This window comes from Seriola aureovittata, chromosome 12 (assembly GCF_021018895.1).
Source record: "Seriola aureovittata isolate HTS-2021-v1 ecotype China chromosome 12, ASM2101889v1, whole genome shotgun sequence".
NCBI classification, from domain to species: Eukaryota; Metazoa; Chordata; class Actinopteri; order Carangiformes; family Carangidae; genus Seriola; species Seriola aureovittata.
The window spans coordinates 2,157,117-2,179,780 of record NC_079375.1 but is presented as its reverse complement, the minus strand read 5'-3'; the positions used below and the strand labels follow the sequence as shown (position 1 = coordinate 2,179,780).

Here is a 22,664-nt window from a genome sequence, read left to right as displayed (position 1 = left end):
CCATCAGCTCTGAATCAGATCCTGGAAAGAAGACAGAGGAAAACGTTTGATTGATTCTTGAGGAAAATCAACTTTATTCATGACGTGAAGCTTCAGTTTGTTCACACACTGAGTCAGTAAAGTCTGTTCAATGACTCTCGTTCAGTGATTTCATGAACAGATTCACTTCATCCACACATTCAGTTTGTTTCACCTGAATCTCAGAGAGGGAAAAGAAAATAATGAATCATCTCCTCACTGATTATTATCATGATAGTTACAGTTTGATAAAACCTCACATCTTATTTGTAAGTGGATTTAAACAACAACAACATTTGATCTGACAAACACAGAAATGTAAATGTAATTATAGATTTCTGTCTTTACACAGTGAGAACAACACATCTGTGATAAAGGAAGGTCTGGTGATTTCTCTGTTAAGGCCCAAACAACAACAGACAAACACATCAACACAAATGTTCCTGAGCAGTGAAATCCTCCATGGCTCCAGCTCCACCTAAAGAAACTCCAACATCAACACAACAAGAAACCAGAAGAGGTCAAAGTGCTGACGATGACTCAGCAACAAACACAAAGACACAAAATACATTTAGGAACTCAAACACACATTTGAACTCACTTCTGTCTATTTCAGTTTACACAACTCTGCTGTGTCTTCATAATAGTAAAACCGAAGTCCAGCATAGAGAGGCTGAGTGAATGTGGTCTGGACTCTGTGGAGGAGAGTCATGGTTTCAGAGACGCTGTAGAAGGACAGAACACCTGCTCTGTGATCCAGGTACACTCCTACTCTGGAGGACCGAGGACCTGAGACTGGAGTGCTGATGTTGTTGGACCATAATGAAAAACAATCTAACGCAAATGATTGGCAATTGTATCCAAATTCACATTCCTGTGAGCTCCCTGCTCTGCTGATATTCTTGTATGCGACTGCTACAGAAACTCTTTCTCCTCTCCTCTCCACCTCCCAGTAACAACGTCCAGTCAGTCTCTCTCTACTCAGGACCTGCCGATATGAAGTGAATCTGTCTGGGTGAATAGAATAAGACTGTTGTTGATTCATTAATGTTGCTTTTCTGTTTCCCTCAGATAATAACAGATGTGTGTGTGCTGTGTTTGGATCCAGTGTGATTTCCTGTGAATATTTTAAGAAGTCAGCTCTGGTCCTGGGCTCTGGTTGTGACAGTAAAACATCCACTTCAGTCAGTGTCAGTGAGATGTTTGTCCATGTGTCTCTCAGAATGTCCTGTAGTTTCTCTCTGAGCTGTGACACAGCTGCTGTCACGTCCTCAAAGTATCTCAGAGGACGGATATTGATGCTGGATGAGTCTGTAGATTCGCTGAGTCGTGACAGTGAGGGGTAGTTGTGTAGAAACTGGTTGTGATCCTCTGTGTGTGAGAGCTGCATCAGCTCAGCGTCTTTCCTCTTCAGCTCAGTGATCTCCTGCTGCAGCTTCTCCTGAAGCTCTTTGACTCGACTCACTTCAGTGTTCTGCTGGGATCTGATCTGCTGCTTCACATCAGAGCTTCTTTTCTCCATGAGACGGATCAGCTCAGTGAAGATCTTCCCACTGTCCTCCACTGCTTTATCAGCAGAGCCATTGATGGCCTTCACCTCCTGTTGAAGCACCTTCACATCTTTATCTCTGTCCTGGATTCTCTGCTGGATTTGTTGTCGACTCAGCTGGAGCTCTCTCTGCCTCTCAGTCCTTTCTGCTGCAGCTGAGACTGTGTCGTGGCCTTTATGTTCATCCACAGAGCAGAGATAACAGATACACTGCTGATCAGTGCGGCAGAACATCTTCATCACCTCATCATGACGAGAGCAGATGTTCTCCTGGAGCTTCTTGGAGGGCTCCACCAGCTTGTGTTTCTTTAATGGAGCTACATCATGATGAGGCTGCAGGTGTTGCTCACAGTAAGAGGCCAGACAAACCAGACAGGATTTCACAGCTTTCAGTTTTCTCCCATTGCAGACATCACAGGCCACATCTTCAGGTCCAGCATAGCAGTGATCAGCAGGAGCAGCTTGGAGTCCAGTCTTCTTCAGCTCCTCCACTAAAACCGCTAACATGGTGTTTTTCACCAGGACAGGCCTCGGTGTGAAGGTCTGCCTACACTGAGGGCAGCTGTGGATTCTCTTCTGATCCTCTTCATCCCAGAAGCTTTTAATACAGCTGATGCAGTAGCTGTGTCCACAGGGAATAGTCACCGGATCCTTCAGTAGATCCAGACAGACGGAACAAGAGAAGGTCTCCCGGTCCAACTGAACTCCTTTCTGCGCCATGTCACCTCTCAGTGTCAACGACTGTCTGAGTTTCACTTCGTGAGAACTGAAATGGGTTCCACCCATCTTCAAACTGTAGATCTGAAGGGGAGGGAACAAGGAAATACCTGAACAGAGTGGAGCTGGCTGTGTTTGAGAGCAGGAAGAAGAGGGAGGGTTATCAGGCTTTGACAACATAAAGTTCAGAATATGAGAAATAAAAAAGGAGCTCTCCAGACTTACTCACCATAAACAGATAACAACAGCACAAAGTCCGTATCAGGGTTTAGATAACTGATCCCTTTGGCTGCAGGTGTCGACCTCTTTGCTGTTTGCTGATGTTTTCAGGAGACAAACAGCCCTAATACAAACCAATATATTTATCAAACTACAGACAGGATGAGCTTCACTTGTGTTTGGATATAAATATGGATTTAGCTGAGAAGTGATGCAGTTCTCTCAATACAGTGGAACAACTGATGTCATGACCAGAATATGTATATATATATAAAACTTTCCCATCTGGACTGGGTCAGAGACGTTGGATCCTTCCTATAACAAGGTTAGGGTTAGAGTTCACTGACTTCTTGAAATTGACTTCTCTCACCTCAAACATAAATGTCTGCAACTAAACTACCTGGTATAAAAGCTTCATGCACCAAACCACACCCACATCACACTGTTGACAACTCAGCACAGTGAAGTGTTTCTCATCTACTGAAGCTCCTTCACTGTGTCTTCAGGTAAGATACTGTGAAAGTGTAATTGCATGTCACCTGTCCTTATTGCTTTCTGCTTTTACTTTGGTGCCATCTGATGGTAGGATGGAGAAAGACACTGTCAGATAAAGCAGAGACAGCAATGTGTTGCTCTGCTTGACTGCATCAGTGATGGTAACATGAGCGGTTATCACCACAGTGTAATATCTGTCGTCAGGATTTAACTAAAGTTTTGAAGAATATTTTCTTATTGCAGTTCCACAACTAACAATCCATTCTTTCTGCTTTTCTGCTCTAACCAGGTCTGAATAACAAACCGTGTTCACTGAGTGAGTGCACAAAACCAATCTGAGAAAAATCAAGCGACAGAAAACCTCTGTAAGGACGGAGCGTCGTTACCGTCTGTAGTAAAAGATATTGTAGAGGATTCTATGAACATCCTTCACCAGTATTGGTAGTTTGCTGTGCTGTATGTTTTCTGTGTTCTCTTGGGAGTCGAGTGACACGGCCACTTTAAGGGAGAAGGTGGCTAAATGAAGAGGAATCACTACTTTGCTCTGGAGGAGGGAAGTTACTGTTACTGCTGTTTACACTGCAGGTCAGAGACAGATGTGAAGGGTTTGACCTCTGCAGCAGAAACAGTCAGAGGAGGAAGATGAGGCTCACAGTGAAGAAGAAGAGACGCTCACACATAGAAGAAGCCCAACAAGTTCAGGGAAGTGGACTGTATACTGACAGACCTGAGGACTAATGTGTAGCTGAACACTGGATATCCGTTAGTATTTCTATTCTTCATCTTGGACACTGGGTATAAATGGGTTAACTGGAGAGGTCTTCTTTTGTGTGTGATTTGATTTGTTCATGTGTCTCCCCCCAGTGTAAATAAAGGTGTGTTAGACTGGGTCTCAGCCAGTCAGTGGTCGTTACATCCCATTGTTTTGTTTCCATGTTTTTATGAAACATAATATAAGAAGCTGTTTGTCTGATCACCTGCTCCTTTCCTCTTTCTGTCGTGTCTGTGTTTGTCCAGCAGGTGTCGCCCTTGTCTCAGTCTGTCTCTGTGACAGTTATCTACAGCCATGTTGAAGAGTTAGTGTCAGTCAGTGTTTAACCCTGTTTTTCTGACTGTTTCCATCAATCAAACACGTGTTGACATGTGGAGGAAAAATAGTGAATTAACATAAAGTAACATAACAAGTTTAATCAGCCCAGTCATGTATGAATCAAAACTATTTATACATTTTAACCAGTTCAGTTAATTACAGGATTTTTCTTTACTTTCTGAAACTGCTCATACAGTCATTTCATTTGTTTTAGCTGTAAAGACGTTTCACTAATCAAACTTTTTCACAGATGAGTTTAACATCATCTCCAGAAGCTTTGATAGAATTTCTAAAACACTGATCATTTCCTTTTTATTATTCTTTGAAATAAAATCACTTTCTTAATTTTGCAAATAAGCATCACAGCTCAGAAAAAGACCCTGGTCAATGTTTCTCTCACCACCTTCTACAAAGTGTCACAATAATGACTTTTACTTAATGAAACACGTTCCAAACAAATTAAGAGGAAATAAAGTCAATCAAATTTGCAGTCACTCTGTAAACCAGTATGTCAGCTCTGTGGAACGAAATTATACATCTTGAATTCACTGATAAAAACAAGGATTTGAACAACAACAACATTTGATCTGACAAACACATAAATGTAAATGTAATTATAGATTTCTGTCTTTACACAGTGAGAACAACACATCTGTGATAAAGGAAGGTCTGGTGATTTCTCTGTTAAGGCCCAAACAACAACAGACAAACACATCAACACAAATGTTCCTGAGCAGTGAAATCCTCCATGGCTCCAGCTCCACCTAAAGAAACTCCAACATCAACACAACAAGAAACCAGAAGAGGTCAAAGTGCTGACGATGACTCAGCAACAAACACAAAGACACAAAATACATTTAGGAACTCAAACACACATTTGAACTCACTTCTCTCTTTTTCAGTTTACACAACTCTGCTGTGTCTTCATACCAGTAAAGTGCAAGTCCAGCATAGAGAGGCTGAGTGAATGTGGTCTGGACTCTGTGGAGGAGAGTCATGGTTTCAGAGACGCTGTAGAAGGACAGAACACCTGCTCTGTGATCCAGGTACACTCCTACTCTGGAGGACCGAGGACCTGACACTGGAGTGCTGATGTAGTTGAACCAAAATGAGAAACTGTCTTGGTTACAATATAACAACCATGATTTTTGATTGAATCCAAATCTACATTCCTCTGAGCTCCCTGTTCTGCTGATATTCTTGTATGCGACTGCTACATAAACTCCTCCTCCTCTCCACTCCACCTCCCAGTAACAACGTCCAGTCAGACTCTCTCTACTCAGGACCTGAAAATATGTAGTGAATGTGTCTGGGTGACTAGAATAAGACTGTTGTTGACTCATTAATGTTGCTTTTCTGTTTCCCTCAGATAATAACAGATATGTATTTGCTGTGTTTGGATCCAGTGTGATTTCCTGTGAATATTTTAAGAAGTCAGCTCTGGTCCTGGGCTCTGGTTGTGACAGTAAAACATCCACTTGAGTCAGTGTCAGTGAGATGTTTGTCCATGTGTCTCTCAGAATGTCCTGTAGATTCTCTCTGAGCTGTGACACAGCTGCTGTCACGTCCTCAAAGTATCTCAGAGGACGGATATTGATGCTGGATGAGTCTGTAGATTCGCTGAGTCGTGACAGTGAGGGGCAGTTGTGTAGAAACTGGTTGTGATCCTCTGTGTGTGAGAGCTGCATCAGCTCAGCGTCTTTCCTCTTCAGCTCAGTGATCTCCTGCTCCAGCTTCTCCTGAAGCTCTTTGACTCGACTCACTTCAGTTTTCTGCTGGGATCTGATCTGCTGCTTCACATCAGAGCTTCTTTTCTCCATGAGACGGATCAGCTCAGTGAAGATCTTCTCACTGTCCTCCACTGCTTTATCAGCAGAGCCATTGATGGCCTTCACCTCCTGTTGAAGCACCTTCACATCTTTCTCTCTGTCCTGGATTCTCTGCTGGATTTGTTGTCGACTCAGCTGGAGCTCTCTCTGCCTCTCAGTCCTTTCTGCTGCAGCTGAGACTGTGTCGTGGCCTTTATGTTCATCCACAGAGCAGAGATAACAGATACACTGCTGATCAGTGCGGCAGAACATCTTCATCACCTCATCATGACGAGAGCAGATGTTCTCCTGGAACTTCTTGGAGGGCTCCACCAGCTTGTGTTTCTTTAACAGAGCTACATCATGATGAGGCTGCAGGTGTTTCTCACAGTAAGAGACCAGACAAACCAGACAGGATTTCACAGCTTTCAGTTTTCTCCCAGTGCAGAAATCACAGGCCACATCTTCAGGTCCAGCATAGCAGTGATCAGCAGGAGCAGCTTGGAGTCCAGTCTTCTTCAGCTCCTCCACTAAAACCGCTAACATGGTGCTTTTCACCAGGACAGGCCTCGGTGTGAAGGTCTGCCTACACTGAGGGCAGCTGTGGATTCTCTTCTGATCCTCTTCATCCCAGAAGCTTTTAATACAGCTGATGCAGTAGCTGTGTCCACAGGGAATAGTCACCGGATCCTTCAGTAGATCCAGACAGACGGAACAAGAGAAGGTCTCCCGGTCCAACTGAACTCCTTTCTGCGCCATGTCACCTCTCAGTGTCAACGACTGTCTGAGTTTCACTTCCTCAGAAATGAAACTAGTTTGAGCTCTGATCTGAACAACATGTGTCTCTGCAGTGAACAGGCCTCTACCACATGTTGGTTCCACCCATCTTCAAACTGTAGATCTGAAGGGGAGGGAACAAGGAAATACATGAACAGAGTGGAGCTGGCTGTGTTTGAGAGCAGGAAGAAGAGGGAGGGTTATCAGGCTTTGACTCAGAGCAGGAAGAGCAGCGGTTTGATGAATTAAAAGAAACACACTGACACATCTGCCAATGTGATGTTATTGTTTGAAATAAAATATAAACCTCTGTATTTGGTAGAGTCATTGGTGTAACAAACATCTGTGCCCCGTAAATGTTTTTTTGTTTTTTTTTTACCTTTATTGTTATATTCTTATTTACAGTGGCTGCCTGGCAAAAGGCAAGAGCCTATTGAGGAAAAGGGGGTAGGGACTGGGCTTGTTTAAACCCCCCCCCCCTTTAACCTATGGAGTGTCATGTCTTTTCATGTCTCTGAACCAACAATTCTAATTTTTAAATGTTTTAATTTGAACTTTTTAAAAAAAAAATGTGTGAGTACTGGACATTCTAAGCCTCACTTCCAGTTGGTGGCGGTAATGCACCAATTCGTTGTTCGTCAACTGCCGATAAACTACAAGGAAGAAGAAAAAGAAGCAGCTGCTGCTGGGCGGAGCTCCAAGGAGGAAGTGGAGCCACAACAACACAACTCCGTTACAAATAGTAATTTTATATTTATAGACATGTATTTCATCTTCGCCACGTTTATTCCTTGAATGCCTGAGGTAAGAATGTCTTGTGTTTGTATAATGACCTCGTGTCACAGGCGGTAAGATGTTTGTTAGCCCTTTCCTGTAGGTTGTTAGCTTAGCTTATGCTATTATGTTTATTGAGCTGGGCGATTGAAGTTAATTTACAGGGTTAGCTAATGATTCTGTTCGACATGTTTTGTGTCAAAATGAACAGTCTGACAAGCCGCTGTGCACCGGCTGGTTAAATAAAGCACTACTCTACGTTAGCTAACCCCTAGCTCGCTATCTGTCATTGCTGCTAACGTTATTCGATGCTACACAGGCACCAGCCGCTTAACAGTTGACAGCTCTGAGGACATAAAAGAGGCTGTGTCACAGCTGTCCTTGTGTGCTCTCTGGTTCGTACCGTGTCTCATATTAACTGTGAGACACGGTTATCTGGTTTTGTCGTGTTGTGATGGGAATTAGACATCGTCCTCATCTTCATCATGGAGGAGAAACACTCCTCTGAGGAAATACTGTAGAGATTTGCAAGATATTGCTGTTTATTTGTATTTGTTTTGAACCTGTGCATTTTCCATACAATTGCTTTGATTTTCGTTAGTGACACTGTTTTCTAGCCGTATGATTGACTCAGTTGGCTCACATCACTGCAGTAAGCCACTAAAATGTTGAATAATTAACTTGGTGTGAATGAGTTTTATTAAGCTTTAAACAGACACATGATATGGATTTTACTTTGCCACAATGTCTCTGTAGAGAGAACAACAATAATATCTTTCTAACACTGAGTCTGACAGCAGTGTTTCCCATACACTAATTTATCTGTGGTGATCCACCACAATATCAACACTGACATATCGATTTTCAATTTATTTGTTTTCCATTTCAAATGGGTTAAACCTTATTTCATTGTAGAGCTGTTAGCAGCACATTCCTTCAAGTAGCTCATCCTTCCCTCACTCTCTTTCAGTCACAATGTAGGAGCTACAGTCAGTTTTTAGCAAGTGAAAAAGTGCATTTTATGTGTTGCATTGGGCTTCCAAAGGTATTTCAACAGGTAAAAAAGACTGTGTGTGCTTTAGTCAGTCAAATATATTCATCATGAATGAAATCAAGTCATTTTGAAGCAGAAACAACTTTTCAGTCACATGGTAGGAACTACAGTCACTTTTTGGCATATGGAAAAGTAAAATTTTTGTGTTGTGTTGGCCTATTAAAGACAGCAGAGTCATTGGGACAATTGCAGATTATTACTTTATTTTATATATAACCTATATGCAAATCATGTTAATACAGTCATGTGTCTAAATATGAAGAAAAATAGTAGACATACCAAACAGTTTTTTAAATGTCATGTCTGATTTAGCTATAAACTGCAAACACATCTTGGCCACAATTGTGATTATTTGATTTCAAGAAACATGAAAGTTTTACAAGGACACACCTTTGCTATGGCAGACATAGTTATGTTAGTTACAAGTTAATTTGTTTTCACACATTATGACTGTTTGATCCAGATAAAACAGCTGTAGACTTATGTAAACTGGACCATACAGCTTTAACAGGTTGCGTACGCTTCCACGGACAGCAATCACTCATTGACATCGGCCATCTCTGTGTGCCTGTCATTCGGGGTGCGCTGAATTGCTGAATATTGATATTTTATATTTGCTTTCACGTTACACATTTTGCCAGATCTGTACTTTTTTCTATCAGTGTGACTGTCAGTCTATCATTGTGCTTGATGTTAAGAAGTGGAAAAACATTGTTATTGTTGGTATATATGCACCAGTATTTTTCTCTTTCAGCTAAATAGCCTTTGCATGAAGCCTTTGGATACGACTGGTACTTTATATTACTGAGAAACACTATGGAGGAGACGAGTCGGGAGGCGGTTGCCACGGCAGTGCAGCGTGTGGCGGGAATGTTGCAGAGGTCGGACCAGCTGGATAAAGTGGAGCAGTACAGACGAAGAGAAGCCCGTAAAAAGGCCTCAGTGGAAGCCAGGCTGAAGGTGATGTGTTAACGGACACGTGTGGTTCAGTATAACGTCCTTCATTTTACACATTCATTTTCTCACTGCTCTGTTCCTGCACCTCTAATGTTCTTCAGGCAGCCATCCAGTCCCAGCTGGACGGCGTTCGCACTGGACTGACACAGCTGCACAGCGCCCTGCTGGACGTCAAAGACATCCAGAGCTCATTGGCAGATGTGAGTAACGACTGGAGGCAGAGCATCAACACCATCGAGAACCTGAAAGATGTCAAGGATGCTGTAGTTCAGCACAGTCAGCTGGCCTCTGCTGTGGAAAACCTTAAAAACATTTTCTCTGGTAAGTTCAAACTGTGTGAACAATGTGTGTCCAATCACAGTTCTGTCTACTTTTACCGTAGAAACATCCCAGGCTTCAGACATGTCTAAGAAAACAAGCTTGTCCATGAAGTTTTCACTCAGACTCATGGTGTGAGGAAAAAGTTCTGGTCTTGACTCTGTCACAGCTGAACTCCTCTCCCGCTCTGTGTGTCTTTGTCACTGTGTGTACAGTACCAGAGATTGTGGCGGAGACGCAGCAGCTCATAGAGCAGGCGGAGCTGCTGCAGGCCCACAGGAAGCTGATGGAGCTGGAGTGTTCACGGGATGACCTCATGTACGAGCAGTACCGCATGGACAGCAAGAACACCAGCGACATGAATCTCATCTCCATCTACTTCGAAGACGTAAGTTCAAGTGTCAGAGGATTAAGTGTTGTAACATAACTAGGAAACATCTGAACATCATACATGTCATCACCATCGTTAGGGAGCCGATAAACTGACTTTATCTGTTCTCACGTACCTCTCATGTCTTCCTTCGTGTGTGCATGCAGACCACTTTGCCTTTTTGCCTACTGTGTAAATCTCTATCAGAGATGCTGCAGGAATCTTCTAATAACATTAATTTAAACCATTTGAAAATATGCACTTATTTGCAAACAATGAGCCTCGTTATCGTGTAGTTGTATTGTGGATTTTGTCTTTAGCTAAAGACAGTCCTCTGGTGAGCAACTCCTTTGTATTCTTTTGAAGTCATTTCAAAGCCGTAAGCCAGCTGGTTTTCAGTCTCGTTTTTCTTCTCTTCCAGGTTCAGGGGTTGTCAGATGAGCTGGCCAAACAGTTGTGGATGGTACTGCAGAGGTCCATGGTCACGGTCCGTCGTGACCCCACCATGCTGGTGTCAGTGGTCCGTATCATTGAGCGGGAGGAGAAGATCGACCGGCGCATGGTCGACCGTAAGAAGCAGTCCGGGTTCATCCCTCCTGGGCGACCCAAGCGGTGGAAGGACAGGATGTTCCAGGTAAGACGAGAGATCAGAGGGATACTTTTTAAATATTCAGAATTATGAAGAATATTACAGTTGGTACGGTTAGTTAAAGTCAACTCTAGCTTGTTTCCTTGTTTTCTTCACTTGACTCTTCATCATCTATGTCTATACTAATTCATCTTTATCCAACTCATCCTGTTCTTTTGATTCTTCTTCCTTAATAAAACCTTTTTCGTTTTCCACATCATCTCTCATTCTTTTCCCCCATTCCTTGACTTCATGCAGCTCTTCTTCCTCTTGTTCTTTGTCTGACTTTTCATCTGATTCTCTTAATTTTCCCACTCACACTCCTGCCTGGCTGGCATCCAGTTGATTTTAATCTTCTGTTCTTCTTTCTTCCTTTCTCCTCATAAAACATCACTTGATTTTTCTACAGTAGTCTAGTGTAGTAGTTCTAGTCTCAAATGGTCTCTACTCAAATATCCAGAATGCATGGAAGCTGCCTACAACGCTGATTCAATGTAACGGTTTCTGGCATAAATAAGAGGCTTTAGTTTCACACAGTGGAACATGTTATCACCAGTACGTTTCCTCATAGATTGAATTTCACTGTCAACATTTAAATGCTGAAACGTGTTTACATTTTGTAGAGCTGTCCTCCGGTAGTTTTAGTAGACCAAGTTTTGATTGGTCGCAGAAAAAAAACAATAAATCTAACTCTGCAGGAAGTGTCTGTCTGTGACTCAGTCAGTCACAGACAGACATCATTTACACAGCTGGTCTCTGTGGATATTAGAGAGAAATGTAACCGAGCGCCCTGAGTTCAACTAACTAAGCAAGAAGGAAATAAATAGGAGGAAGAATTTCACTGATTGTGAAACTGAGGTAAAAACGGTTTACTTTAGTACAATCACTTTAATATGAAGTCCTGTTTTACTCTGAGCTTTATTCACTGGGACTCTGGGAGTCTTAATGAGGCTCCACAGGCTTTAACACTGTGATCAGTAAATATTCAAATAGTATCAAACAGTTACAGAATGACTCACAATAAATAATAAGGACATTAAACGGTGCTTAAGGAAACATTGAGCACAAACACAATTATTTCCATTTATGAATTCTAAAATTGTTATTGTTGTGTAAACGGCAAAACTTTAGTTATTTCACATCACTGTAACTTGCATCAAAACAATGTGAGAGGTGCGTACATTCTCACCCCACAGTCTGCTTTCCAATTCATGTGCTGGAAATGGTGTATGCTTAGTTTTTGTGTGTACGCATCATTTATGCATCTGGCCCCAACTGTCTCAGAGGAGAGATGATCAGACTGATCAAAACATGGCAGTAGACAGTTCTGTAGACGTCGTCCAACCCTTTACCTCCAGTGAGAGGTGGTTATCAGCTCAGCCGTGCACTCAGCTGCTAAACCACTGCGCTGTTCCTGAGCTCTTTGATCTGTCTGTGTTGCAGGTATTGGAGGGAACAGTCAGCACCCGCATCGAGGGAACACAGGCCGTGACGAAGGAGGCTGATAAGATGTGGCTGGTTCGTCTTCTAGAAATAACCAGGAAATATGTTCTGGATGATCTGATTGTTGTCAAGAACCTCATGGTGCAGTGCTTCCCCCCACACTACAACACTTTCAACAGGTAACACATCGATCTGTTTTTCTGTCAGCTCCCAAACATGCGCTTCTCACCAAGCATCACATAGTGTATTAAATTAATCTATGAATCTCTTGCACTGACGAACAAAGTATTCAGTCGCACAGTCACGTTCAGGTAAGTGTTGTCTCACAGGTGTGTACGTGTGTTCCAGGTTCTTCGGTCTCTACCACAACGCTGTGTCCACTCGTGTCAAAGAACTGGCTGCTGAGGACTTGGAGGCAAATGAGATTGTGTCCCTGTTGACGTGGGTTCTAAACACATATAAGAGGTACACACACACACACACACACACACACACACACACACACACACACACTCAGCTCTGTGTGTATTTAGGGACATTGATCAGTTCAAAGACGTAACTTTATTAGTCTGGGCTCATGCTGTACCGTACTTGTACTGTCAAACTTCATTTGGTGAATTGCAGTGACAGTGTAGTCTGTGCACACGCTTGATTTGGGATGTCTCCATGGTAACCTCCGTAAGGTGTGAGGTAATAAAATCAACATGCTCCCCCTCAGTGTGTATACCTCAGTGCCGAATCCTCAAAGGCAAACATGAAAAATCAAAATCGTAACACAGCTCTCCACTCTGACGTGTCGGGCAGACGCCCTCCATCAGTGAGCAAACTAGCAACACAGTCACTGTGACACAACAGATGTTTCAACACCTGGTGAAGCTGACAACTGACATATTGTTTGCCATCATCACCACCAGTCCATCTGTCCACAGTAATTCAGCTGCAATGAGATGCTGGTTTTAGTTTGATTTTTGTCTCAGGCTACGTCCACACTGCTACATTTTAGTTTTCAAACTCACCTCTCCTGCTGTGTTTACTCCTGGCGTCCACACTACACCAGAGTTTTCAGTCCCTTTCAGAAAATCTGCTTTGGTAGCTATGGGGTTGTGTTTTATTTTGAAAACTCTGGCGTTGTGTTGTATCTGGACAGACAGAAACTTTGGAAGCGATGACATAGACTCTCACGGTCTCTCCTGATTGGCTCTCATCAGCCTGGACTCCCAGTGGTGAATACAACATGATAATGAATGACAGTGTTACTGACCTTGTTGTCTTTGCTAGCAGCTGTTGTTCACTTATATTCTCTATTTTAATGCTACAACTGTCTTTGCTGTTCCTCATTCAGAGGATTTTTCTGTGACTAAACAACTGCAGAGTAGACGACCTGCTTCCTGTTTACACCTGCACACATATGCCCAGTGTATACCAATGGTCATACGTTATAGTGATACAAAGCTGAAACTGTCATCTGGACGGAGATCGATTTCATTTTAAAACAAAATGTTGAACTAACTCATAGTGAGTATCAAAAGCTTCAGTACATGACAGTCTTCAATAGGCAGCTGCAGATGTTAATGATTCATAGTTAGTGTGTGTGTGTGTGTGTGTGTGTGTGTGTGTGTGTGTGTGTGTGTCTCAGTGTGGAGATGATGGGCCATCCAGAGCTTATGTCAGAGTGTGACATCAACCTACTGGAGCCTTTGCTTCCACAGGATGTGGTGGATGACCTGCTCAGCAAATATGTCCAGACTTTTACAGTAAGAACCACACACACTGACAAAGACGCTCATCACTGTCCCATTCAAGTTATTCAGCCTGTAGTTTTTACACACATCACACCTGCTGGTGGACTTAACCGCATAATGAAACCATGAGAGCTGCACTGACAGATTACCTGCTCCTCGGACGTCCAACCAAGCACCTCGCCAACTTCTGCCTCCCTCGCGCCGCAAAATGCCAACATGTTATAACGAATAAAGGTTAACCAGGCTACAGTGGCACAGACACAATGTTAGAACTGATGTGGAAAATTTTAGTGTGGTTGTATTTGTAACCTGTCCTATTATTGTAATGGGAAAATTTTATACCATCATATGTGTGCTCTAACCTCATTTTAACCTCTTAGTAGTTGAGCTGTTCCACTTAGAGCTGAAGCTGAAGTTATTTTTTGGAGCATTGCTGCCTTTATTCAGATCGTGAATTGAGAGACAGACAGGAGGGTCAGGGAGAGAGAGAGAGCATTTGTCTCCAGAGGATTTACAGCTACCTGCCCGTGCAGCCTGAAATCCCCAGCTGCCAGCTAGAGGCACTTTGTGGGAATCACTGATCTCTGTATAAGCACTGAGCCCATTTGCAAATGTTATGTTGAATTAAAAAAACCACAAAGACCGTCCTTAGTCTTTATCTTTCTTAAGATTTCCACAACAAGAACCATGTCTTTGTTAACTGTGGACTGTCTGTGTGGCCGTCCTGTCTTCAGTCTAATATAACAGGCTGGCTGCGGAAGGCTCTGGAAACGGATAAGAAGGACTGGCAGAAAGAGACAGAGCCTGAGGCTGACCAGGACGGATACTACCAGACCACACTGCCTGCCATCGTCTTTCAGGTACCACACACACACACACACACACACACAACCACTTCAGACCTTTGAAGAATTCCTGACTCTGAACAGGAATGAGCAGATATAGAGATATTAGTTAACAGATTGTCAGTGGGTTCAAGAGGGCCTCAGAGACCATAAGGAACTTTTTCTAAAGGTGTTCCAGTTTTAAGTGACTTTAGTCTTTTGCCTTGTCCATGCTGTCCTGCAGCATCATAGCATAGCTTGTGGCTGTAGTTGGTTTTCATGTCTTTCTGCTGTAGCCCCGTTAAACACATGGCTGCTATAAATGTTTCACTATAGGAATGTTATCAGTCAGGTGATGAACAGTCCAAGACTCAGCGCTTGGCTCTCATGCTGGATCTGTCGTGTCAGACCAGACCAGTGTGTGTTTGGTGAACTGATTTTTCCCTCAGGAGTTTGTGGAGAAACCAGAGCTAAAAGTAGAGCAACTGTATCATCACGTGGACACCAGTGAATGAATGCTCATGCTGCTCTGTGTCTGCTGGGTGTGTATATAGGTTTGTTCAGACGAGATCTGTAGAACCCTTGGATCGGGGTTTTAGTTTGAACGTCACTACATACAGTCTGAACTCATGTAAATCAGCTCCAGTATTTGCGTATTTCGATTTGAATATGTCTGTGAACATTGCGCCACTGAGACTTACGGTAAGTGAGAGGTTGGAACACTTCCTGAAGCCACTGCGTCTGTCTGCTTCCTGATCTGTGTGATGAAAACATTTACCTGGAGATCACAGCACTCAGTTCACTCATTTCACTCATTCATCTCTTCTTGATTTTACTGCCTCTTCACTCTTCCTCAGATGTTTGAGCAGAACCTGCAGGTTGCTGCACAGATCGATGGGGATTTCAAAGAGCAGGTTCTGAAGCTGTGTCTGAAGCAGATGAACTCTTTCCTCATCAGGTAGTTTTTTTTTTGCACTGTTTGACTTGTGTGATAAAAGTCTAAAGTTCTAAACCCAGGATTTTAAATGTACAGGATTTATTCCATCATCACCACCAGTTCACAAGCTCAATGAAGAAAGAATCAGAATCTATTTAGATTTAAGCTCAAATTAAAAAACGTCTTAAACAACATGTATAGTATTAAAACCCAGACTGTTCATGGTTGTGTGCTTCCTACATTTAGACAGTGTCCAGAATTAGAAGAATTACTCTTCAAATATTGTTACTATGGAAACCTAACAGGTGTGTGTGTTGTGTGCAGGTACAGAGAGGAGGCAGTTGTCTACAAGGAGGATCACCTGAGAGACAGACAGCTGCCTCAGTGTTACGTACAGTACATGATCGCCATCATTAACAACTGCCAGACTTTCAAGTAAGACTCTGTACATGAACTACAGTTTACACTGTCAGTCAGTGATGTCATGATGTCAAGTGGAGGTTCATTAACGTCTGTTTCAGGGGAGAGCTGCACCAACAACCACCAATTACTGAACTGTTGAACATAACAGAGGTTTTTTAAGTTAAATTACACTGTACAATGAAGAAAAAAAATAATCCACACATTCCTCTGTGGACAATTTCTTCAACTAAAAAAGAATAGTTATCAACAACATTGAAAAATGAAATAATGTAATTAGTTTAAAAAAAGAAGAGGAAGACATGAATGGAAACTTTGAAAAGTTTATCTTCTCACATAGTCTCACAAAAGGATCATTGTCCTGTTGGAAGGTGAGCCTTCAGTCTGAGGTCCTGAGCTCTGGACCATCTTCTCCTAAACCCTGAAACAGTCTCCCTGCCCCACAGCCTGATGCTGCCTCCACCATGCTTCACTGTTGGGATGGTGTTGGACAGGTGATGAGCGGTGCCTGCTTTCCTCCAGACATGACTCTTAAAACTGAGACCAAACAATTCGGTCCTGGTTTCATCAGACCAGAGAATCAGGTTTCTCACAGTCTCAGAATCCTGCAGAACTGCTTTTAACTCCTCTGTGCCGGCGACAGCAGAGCCGAGGCGCATGATGTTTTCAGGTTATCCGTCCGTCCCGTTATTGTGGACATGATATCTCAGCAACGCATTGACAGGACTTCATATGTGGTATATCGATTTTGGTGGTCAAAGGTCAAGGTCACCCTGGTCTCATAAAACAGGATTTTGGCCTTGTGAGCGCAGTATCTCAAGAACTCCACGAGGGAATCCCTTCAAATATGTTACAAACATTCACCTGGACTCAACGATGAACTGATTAGACTTTGGTGGTCAAAGGTCAAAGGTCAAGGTCAGATTGACTTCACAAAACACTTGTTAGACATTACTCAAGACTTCACACCAATTTGGGACAAAATTTCACACAAACGCTTCATATTTTCTCTGACTCTGGATTAACAGGGATGTAACCTGAAACTAGTTGAGTGGAGGAGGCAGACGACCACCAGGAGGTGAGTGTAGGGCTGCTCTATAATGGCAAAAATCATAATCACAATTATTTTGATCAATATTGAGATCATGATTACTCAGCACAATTTCTCATTGACTCATTGAAAACAGGAAAAAAATGATTTCACAACAAAAAGCGCTGTGTCTATGTAGTTATTGATGTTATACACAATATAAGTTAAAGATATCTGAGCATGATGCCCCGCCCCTCACACAACAAAAACAAAATCTACTTTCCTAATTCCTTCAGCACCGAGAGCGGAACCGATAACGTCGGGTGGTTTTTGTACGGAGGCTGAAATTTATTGTGAAACAGATCGCCGCACAGTAATCGCTTTCTCACGATAATCTTATTTTTTATAATCGTTGGAGGCCAAAATCGTAATGGAAGATAAAATTTGATTAATTGCACTGCTCTAGGTGATACTAGTTTACAAACTGAGGAGAGTCTTCTGTCTCAGATCAGTGGAGAGCTGCAGTGATGGTTGTCATTCTGGAGATTTCTCCATCTCCACACAGGATCCCTGGAGCTCAGCCAGAGTCACCATCAGGTTCTTGGTCTTGCCATTCTCCCTGATGTCTCAGTTAGTCCAGGTCCGGCTCTAGAAGAGTCCTGGTTGTTCCAGAACCTTCAGTGCAGCAGAAATGTTTTTGATCCTCGACACAGTCCTGTCTCTGGTCTCTGCAGCAGCTCCTTCCTCCTTGTGGTTTCTGCTCTGATCTGTTTGTCAGCTGTGAGACCTTAGATAGACAGGTGTGTGTCTTCACGCATCATGTCCAATCAGCTGAGTTTACCACAGGTGGACTCCAACCAAAGTGTAGGAACATCTCAGAGATGATCCAGAGAAATGGAGGAACCTGAGCTAAAGTGTGTGAATACTGTTTTCATTTGGCACACAGCAGAAACACACCAGAAGTCAGCGGTGGCACACTCCAGTAAAAGAATCTACATAAGCTGCTGGCGAGTGGACATGACAGAGTAAGAGGAGTGACATCATTGTCTTGTAGTGTACGCAGGTTGAACAGCAGCGACATGCCACTAGTCCAAGTGATAAACCACTGTGTAGTCTCAGACCTTTGGACCCCACTGTACGACACTAAAACAGCTGTGATGCTCGTGGACAGTGAGTTCTTCAGGGTTCCATGTTCTGACGCCTGACCATCATCCTGTGTTTCCATAGAGAGTCCATCAACAGTCTGAAGAGGAAGTACTCTCAGTCCTCGGAGCCCACCGACAGCGACGCTGCCATAGAGAGGACGCTCAACGAGGTGGCCAAGGAGGGATGTCAGTTCCTGTTGGACGAAGTCTTCCTCGACCTCGAGGTGAGAAAGGCTCCTGTGTTCTGAGCTTTACTTACTGTGTGTCCTCAGGGCTGTTTGTTGTAAAGTCTTTGTTTTATTTTACAAAACTGTTTTTTTGGGGGGGGTTTTTGTATTTTTTATAAAATATACGTGAATCAGTTAGTGATATTTGACAAAGATGTTACCACAGATACCACATGTGGTCATAAATGTGCTCAGTCATCCTGTCATAGGCCTCTTTTCCACTGGTCAGAAAACCCACTAAGACCTGCTAACATCTGGGTTTTGTTGGCAATGGAAAAAGGCCCCCAAAATAAGCTTTAAAAACACACAATGACTAATAGTGATCTAAGAGTCTCACACAGAGGCTCTGACACTTTTAAAGGTGCACCTACAGAAGGATGTATGCTAGTAAATAGTGCTGTGTTTACAGCACAGAACTTTTTTTATTTAACCAGGTAAATCCCACTCAGGTGAGCCAGGCTGGCCAGGACGACAGCATCACAGGTTCACAGACAGGACAATACAACATCAGACACACAAATAAACAATACTGAAAACCAGGCAGCAATGAATAAAAGCTCAAATAAGCTAAGAACAGAGACGGTTAGTAAAAGAATCGATCACCATAGAGTTTTTACAACAGGCTGCAGTTCAGTGTCTGATACCAAGTTTGTTGTAGAAACTATTCCAAGTGGCTACAACAGAAAACATGAAAGCTGGGACTGACGGCAGATATGAGTCATGTGACCTAAGGTGATCCACAGTATCAGTACACACAGTAGGACTAACACACTGATACTCAGATGAAGTAGCATCAGCCTGTAAAAACTCTTTCAGTTGGTTACTCAAAGAATTTTAGCCAGAACAGGCTGGAAATAGGCACCTTCACTTTTTAACAAAAGTGTGACAGAAACTGTTTTCCACACCTGAAGAATCTCATTTGTAACAAGGGAAGGATTATAGATATGTGTGAGTATCTACAGCAACCTTTAAGGAATTAAGATCTAAGCAGCAGGTTTCCTCACATCTAATTTTATTAAGGCTTCACAAAGGAAAATGAAGGTGACACTTTGAATACCAGTCACATACTCGGAGATATCTGACACATCTACACTGAGAGAACCAGTGGCAGAGTCGAGAAGACTGGAACAAAATGTTTGCTGACAAAATTCATCATACTGATCCTGTCAGACACTATAGCTGAGCTCTGACTGATGCAGGAGGCAGGTCGCTACAGTTTCTGTGAGCAGGTCTCCAGAGTGTTTTCCGGAGTCATTCACAGCACAGAATTAATACTCAGATTTAGCATTTTTAATATAAGCTGTGCATCAATTCTGCCTAAAATATAGCCAGTCAAACTCAGCATGTGATAGCTGTAACCCAGGCTTTATTTCTTTGATGCAGCATGTTAGACAGATTGGACGTGAGCCAAGATTTCAATATACCCGTTAGCGGCAATCATCAGGGTCAAAGCAGCTCGGGAGCAATTCAATACCATTTGTATTAATTGGTATTGAATTTGTGCTGAAGCAGGATTTAAGCCATCTGGGGTTTCCAACACTTGACATTGGTATCCTCACAGAAGGTGACTTACTGGTTGAGCCACTAGGTAACCATGTTCTACACGCGCCTTCACACAAGTTGAGGCAATGACGTCCCATGTGCAAGACTGGGGTATTTTTGTCTGTTTCACTTTAAAACACAGTCAAAATGTTGGTATGAAAGTCCTGAAAAAAAATCACAGATCCATCTACTGGTTTCAGAAGTATCATCAGATATTTTGGTGACTTTGAATCCAACACTGAGCAAAAGAGAAACTGTCTGATTTGTCCGATCCAACACTGTTTAAAGCACGTGACATCTACCTAGAGAATTTCTGTGTCAATGTTGCTAGCATTTGAATTAAGACTTGTGGAGATATAGATGTTAATTGATTTTTGCATATTTTGAAAAATATAAAGTGACAGACTCCTGAAGTGACCATATGTTGCAGTGAAGCAGTATTCTCTGCTTGGACCCCTAATAAAAGAGAAAAGTCCATGTCCAGTTTCTACCTCATCAATGAAGGACATTTTGACCCAATCAATTTAAAACAAATCATGTAAGAAGCCGAGGTTTTAGTGGTTTCTCCAATCATTCAGACACCGAGTATTAATGCGGAGCACCAGTCAAAATGAGATCACTTAGAGAAGGTTTATGATATCACTGATTCAAAAAAAACATTTAACTGCTTTGATGTTGATGTTGCATTGACCAGCATCACCTGAATGAGCTGCTGACCAGGAAGTGGCTGACAGGCTCTCATGCTGTGGACACCATCTGTGTGACGGTGGAGGACTACTTCAACGACTTCAACAAGATCAAGAAACCCTTCAACCAGGTAGGAATGGAGCAGAAACGTTGCCTATCAAACACAAACCCTAAACAAATTCCCGTGAAAGTTGTCATGGCGTCTGGTGGAGCTGACTGACTTTAAATGAATCCAACACGTCGGCTGTGCTGTGTGCAGGAGATGACGAGTGAGGCCTTGCGCAGGGTGGTGGTGGAGTACATCAAAGCAGTGATGCAGAAGAGGATCACCTTTAAAAACGCCGATGAGAGGAGGGAGGGAGCTGAGAGGATGATCAAAGAGGCCGATCAGTTCAAGTTCCTCTTCAGAAAACTGGCTGCTGTGAGTTCACATGTCATTTTTTTTCTCTATACTGCACACACACTACAGGTAACTAAGTTTAACAGACCTGTCAACCAATAGCAAAGCTGTCCAACACTTGTAGTACACAGAAGCACTCTATGGAGGCCTGCTGCTGCTGTGCTGCTGTCACTGCTCAGCCAGTGTAGACCTGGTGTAACAGTTGGTAAAGAGAGGAAACCTGTTCAGGTCGGAGGGGCGTGTCTCACCTCGGCTGATTGTTGTGCGCAGGGTGAAGACACAGACCGTCTTTGCGGTGCCATCGCTGCCATCGCAGAAGTATTTAAGCTGACTGACCCCACACTGCTGTTCCTGGAGGTCACCACTCTGGTGTCCAAGTATCCTGACATCAGGTACACACAGACACACACACACACACACACACACATACACACACACCTGGATGATACTAACATATGAAGCCATGTGATCAACAGAAAAAAACAATTTAAAGTCCATTTATGTAGAATTTGAAAATGTCTGACTCCCAGTGGTCGTATCAAAAAATAACCTGCTGTTTAAAGCAGGTTTAGCTGCTGCTTACTTACTCTGAGACGTGAACATTGTTGCTTTGAAACCATTCACTTCTATCATTAAGCCACGACAGTGGTCCAGCATTCACAGTACCAGAGCCCTAAACTGGCACATCTAAATGAACTGCAGCCATTAATAATGATATTAATTACATTGAATCTTTTAAGTGTCTTGGGTGAGTTTTTACTAACTGTTATTCTCTGCTTTCTGGGGGGGGGGGGGGGGGGTCAGGTGGTAATCATAGAGCAGGTTGTCGCCACATTAGCTAAACGTTGTTAAAGCTTTTATGTCATCCTGCTCTCTGTAGGGAGGAGCACATCCAGGCGCTGCTGGCGGTGCGTGGTGATGCCAGCAGGGAAATGCGCCAAATGATCATCGGAACGCTCAGTGAGAACAAAGTGTCCTATTCTGGTGTAACGCAGCCCATCTTCAAAGACATCACCGTTCCCACCATCACCATGACAACCATGACTACCATGACCTCCATGGCAACTGCAAAGCTGCTCAAATAAAGCCAGTCGCCAACACACCATTTCCACCTTCAGCACCTTCAAACACAATAACATAAACAAACTTCTTTTTCCACACACTATTAATTGTTTAATAAACCTGCTGTGTTTCTGTCCCCAGTCTTTATTTTTTCTATTTTCATCCTGATCCCATGTCTGTTTCACCACAATAATAAAACTGTAGTTGTATAAATAGACTGTGGTCTGGCTACTTATTACAGCTTTACAGGAGCTGGTTCCCTGCTTTTTGTTCCTTTCTGTTTTTTATCTTAAACAGCACAAAATACATCACAGCAGGTTATATACTTATATATAATACAACATTGTATAAGTTTATCTGAGTTCTAATTGTATTCTTTAATGTCATTATCAAGTAATGCTGTCAAACTAACTGTAAATTGGAGTTTGCAG

The 22,664-nt window shown here is 42.8% G+C and overlaps 3 protein-coding genes across 3 annotated transcripts; 1 reads left to right on the top strand and 2 right to left on the bottom strand.

Annotated features, from left to right (window-relative positions):
- Window positions 1-25: 25 nt before the first annotated feature.
- Window positions 26-4,027, bottom strand: LOC130178846 (tripartite motif-containing protein 16-like). Its single transcript, XM_056391395.1, has one exon. It carries the CDS (start codon window positions 2,462-2,464, stop codon window positions 626-628), a length of 1,839 nt encoding a protein of 612 aa, XP_056247370.1. The 5' UTR covers window positions 2,465-4,027; the 3' UTR covers window positions 26-625.
- Window positions 4,028-4,204: 177 nt separating this feature from the next.
- On the bottom strand, window positions 4,205-6,984 carry LOC130178847 (tripartite motif-containing protein 16-like). Its single transcript, XM_056391396.1, has one exon. The coding sequence runs from the start codon at window positions 6,653-6,655 to the stop codon at window positions 4,946-4,948; it is 1,710 nt and encodes a 569-aa protein (XP_056247371.1). The 5' UTR covers window positions 6,656-6,984; the 3' UTR covers window positions 4,205-4,945.
- Window positions 6,985-7,341: 357 nt separating this feature from the next.
- On the top strand, window positions 7,342-22,448 carry exoc3 (exocyst complex component 3). The gene is made up of 16 exons (XM_056391393.1): window positions 7,342-7,477; window positions 9,256-9,461; window positions 9,560-9,779; window positions 9,992-10,164; window positions 10,568-10,780; window positions 12,218-12,396; window positions 12,566-12,682; window positions 13,854-13,971; window positions 14,694-14,819; window positions 15,641-15,741; window positions 16,045-16,155; window positions 18,398-18,539; window positions 20,779-20,901; window positions 21,031-21,192; window positions 21,442-21,563; window positions 22,052-22,448. Exons 2-16 carry the CDS (start codon window positions 9,318-9,320, stop codon window positions 22,254-22,256), a joined length of 2,256 nt encoding a protein of 751 aa, XP_056247368.1. The 5' UTR covers window positions 7,342-7,477; window positions 9,256-9,317; the 3' UTR covers window positions 22,257-22,448.
- The last annotated feature ends 216 nt before the right edge of the window (window positions 22,449-22,664 follow it).

Excerpts from the sequence above, each read along its gene's own strand:
- LOC130178846 (XM_056391395.1), bottom strand. The coding sequence starts at position 2,464 with ATGTTGTCAAAGCCTGATAACCCTCCCTCTTCTTCCTGCTCTCAAACA.
- LOC130178847 (XM_056391396.1), bottom strand. The coding sequence starts at position 6,655 with ATGGCGCAGAAAGGAGTTCAGTTGGACCGGGAGACCTTCTCTTGTTCC.
- exoc3 (XM_056391393.1), top strand. The coding sequence starts at position 9,318 with ATGGAGGAGACGAGTCGGGAGGCGGTTGCCACGGCAGTGCAGCGTGTG. Across the intron at positions 18,540-20,778 it reads AAGTCTTCCTCGACCTCGAG|CATCACCTGAATGAGCTGCT; the intron begins GTGAGAAAGGCT and ends TGCATTGACCAG. Across the intron at positions 20,902-21,030 it reads TCAAGAAACCCTTCAACCAG|GAGATGACGAGTGAGGCCTT; the intron begins GTAGGAATGGAG and ends TGCTGTGTGCAG.